Source organism: Lactuca sativa, chromosome 7 (genome assembly GCF_002870075.4).
Source record: "Lactuca sativa cultivar Salinas chromosome 7, Lsat_Salinas_v11, whole genome shotgun sequence".
Classification (NCBI taxonomy): domain Eukaryota; kingdom Viridiplantae; phylum Streptophyta; class Magnoliopsida; order Asterales; family Asteraceae; genus Lactuca; species Lactuca sativa.
The window spans coordinates 2,643,908-2,647,392 of NC_056629.2; the positions used below are offsets into that span (position 1 = coordinate 2,643,908).

The 3,485-nt window shown below is 38.4% G+C and overlaps 1 protein-coding gene across 1 annotated transcript; it reads left to right on the plus strand.

Moving 5' to 3' along the window:
* Nucleotides 1-695: 695 nt before the first annotated feature.
* Nucleotides 696-3,044, plus strand: LOC111894587 (zinc finger CCCH domain-containing protein 1). Its single transcript, XM_023890662.3, has 4 exons — nt 696-1,049; nt 1,666-1,786; nt 1,860-2,704; nt 2,828-3,044. Exons 2-4 carry the CDS (start codon nt 1,747-1,749, stop codon nt 2,930-2,932), a joined length of 990 nt encoding a protein of 329 aa, XP_023746430.1. The 5' UTR covers nt 696-1,049; nt 1,666-1,746; the 3' UTR covers nt 2,933-3,044.
* The last annotated feature ends 441 nt before the right edge of the window (nt 3,045-3,485 follow it).

The window sequence follows — 3,485 nt, forward strand, 5'->3', positions numbered from 1 at the left end:
GAGGAGACTCACCCTGCACTACTGAAGCCCTGGCTGGAACTAGCTGAGTTCGGACGAAGTTCTGTATCTCATTATTAGCAGAGTATGTTTCTTAGGACAAGGATACAGTAGAGTATGTTTCTTTATGTGTTAGCATGCTATATGATTGTATGTGTTTAGCGGGCAGGGCCCGAAGACAGGCGGGACGTAAGAGAGACAGATCTGTATACCGAGTGGGGCTCGATGCCAGGCTGGGCCTGATGCCAGGCGAGGCCCGATGCCGGAGTATTAAATTAATGGTTTGACAATTATGGTTTTAGTATTAAATTAAAAACGAAATTTTTGTTCATGATTTTTGGGATGTTACACAGTTAAAACAAGTTAGTTGCTTTCTTATGTACAAAAAATAAGAAGTTGTCAATATGTGAACACGGATAAGAGGTAGTTACTATTCTAAGTCATTTTCTCTTTGAGTTACCGGTTAAAACATGTATTAGCCGGTAATATTGGTGTAATTTAAACAGTTAAAACAAGTTAGTTGTTTTATTATGTACAGAAAAAAAGAAGTTGCCAATATGTGAACACAAATAAAAATTAGTTACCCTCCTAAATCATTTTCCCTAAAACGAATGTCCTAACCTCCTGGTCATTTTCCCTAATTTTGGAAGCATCAGGGGAGAAAGAAAAAAATAAACGGGGTGTAAGGCTGAATTAAAAAAAAGGACGCGTATTCCCTTTTGCCCCTGATAGCGTTTCAGCAACCTTCCCTCTTCACTTCTTTCTACTCCATCGACGCCACTCCTTGTCCGATCTGCAACCATCCCCCGCCTCCCTCCGCCAGCGACGCCGACACCACCGCCCACTTCTGTCTATGCTTTGGCGTTCCTCAATAATTGTTATTCGAAATTTAGAACCTCAGAAGTGTTCCGCAACCTTCCCTCTTCATATCTGTTTTACCCTACCCTCCGCTAACACTCCGCCACCAACCGGTCACCGTCTCCGCCAGCATCGCCAGCGCTTCCATCCAGCTCCGTCAAACTCGTCGTCAGCAGCCATCAGCAGCCATCAAGGTAAGGTTTTTTGTTCTTACCCTAAAACTCGTCCCTTTTCGCTGAAATGGTTTTCTTATGTCAATAGAATCGATTTTTTTTGTTCTCTGACTTTGCTGGAATCATGTTGTTTTCCCCTTTTTCTACCTAATGTGTGTCTGTTCAGTGTGGTCTATTACCTGTTCGATGAAATGCTTAGGAGAAATGTATTGGGCTAAACTATACATGCCCTAGAATTTCGTCAGACTGGTCTCTACATCCTTAATCAACGAAGTGCTGTGATTTCACCCTCTCTCTTCGATTTCTTCCTCGCAAGAACATTTACAACCACCAATGGCCAAGGTTTGATGCCATTTTGGCTCAAATGGCAATATGGCATTAGGAGTATTTCTGTTTTCTTTTTTATTTTTATTTGAAGTTAGCAAAGTCTGCTTTAGGGTTGAAGTATGTGTACTGTTATTGGTTATTTTTTAACAATTTATGTCTTCATGTTTAACAAATTGTGAAAGAAACTTTGTTTATTTTGAATTGATGTTGGTCATTTTGTATGGATTTCGATCAACCTTGGTTAAAAACTTGTTCTGTATTCTTACCAAACACTAATTAATTCATCATCATCATCATCATCTATTTACAGCTGTCATACCATCATAACAGCAATTTTGTGGCATCATTCACGACTACAAATATCCAAAACTCTAAGTTGTAATCGATCCATATGGCTGAAAAACCCGAAGAACAACCAAACACCGAACAAGGTATGTTGTTTATCTTGATTGTTTTCGAATCCCATTCACTGTCTATGGAATCTGATCTTTTTTTTTTATACAGTGTGCAACTTTTTTAGAAAACCATCAAAGAAGAAAAACATCCGAAAAAGAGCTCAGGATGATGAAATGGATGAAGAAGAGGAACCTTCTGTTGTGATCAACAAGAAAAAGGCTGTGGCAGCAGACAATAAGTTATATTTTGCTACTGGATCATCTAAGCGATCCGCAACATCAGAACAACAACAAGAAGCAGAGGCTGACAACACAAAAGCAACAATTTTCCAGTTTGACTCCTCTAAAGAAATTCAAGTTCAAAACGACAGTAGAGCCACTGCAACATTAGAAACAGAGACGGACTTTTCTAGGGATGCAAGGGCGATTCGGGAAAGAGTTTTGAAGCAAGCAGACCAGGCTTTGAAAGGGAAGGGGAATGGTGATGAGAAGTTGTATAAAGGTATTCATGGATACACGGATTACAAGGCAGGTTTTAGGCGGGAGCAAACTGTTGCTAGTGAGAAAGCAGGTGGATCACATGGACCACTGAGAGCTTCTGCTCATATTAGGGTTTCTGCTAGGTTTGATTATCAGCCGGACATTTGTAAGGATTATAAGGAGACAGGGTATTGTGGGTATGGTGATTCCTGTAAGTTTATGCATGACCGTGGGGATTATAAGTCTGGATGGCAGATGGAGAGAGACTGGGATGAAGCAGAGAAGGCAAGAAAGAGGAAATTGGCATTGAAGGGCGATGATGATGATGACGACGACAATGATGATGATGATGAGCATGATGATGATGAAGATGAGGATGGACTTCCCTTTGCTTGTTTTATCTGCAGGCAGCCGTTTGTTGATCCTGTAATGACCAAGTGCAAGCATTATTTCTGTGAGCATTGTGCTTTAAAGGTATGATTGATTCTCTCTCTCTCTCTCTCTCTCTCTATATATATATATATATATATATATATATATATATACATACAATTACAAGGAGGGGAGGGGACTTATTTGGAATTTGTGATTGTACAGCATCACGCAAAGAAGAAAAAGTGCTATGTGTGCAACCAGCCTACACTTGGGATATTCAACACTGCGCATGAAATAAGAAAGAGGATGGCTGCTGGAGGGAAATAACGAACATGTAACTTTGAACCTTTTCTGTTAGCTTTCTGATACATCTTATGTACTTTACTAGTGTTATGCAACTTTTTGAAGTTAATCAATCTTTACTTGATAATACTACTTATATGATGGAGTTTCACTTGCAGCTCTTGCTTTCTGTTTTAAATTAACAAACACTACACATGTATGTAATAGTCTTTAAAATTTGTTTAGCAAGTACAATAGCTAGGTTGCAGTAAACATAGTTCACTCATTTTAAAACCTTTTAAAGTTGTTTAATTATATGTATATGTAAACAAGCTAGCTAGGTGCATAATACGATTCATACAGTCTCATTCTCTTTATCTTCTTTTTTCCCACACTCGTCCCTTTCCATTCATTTGGATCTTGAGTTTTCTATTGAATTCTGAATATATATATATATATATATATATATATATATATATATATATATATATATATATATATATATATATATATAGGGGCATGCTGGCTGGGTTGAATCTCTTATATGCATCTATTCTGGGTTTCAACAGTCACCTTTGAAATGTCTATGGCGGTTTCC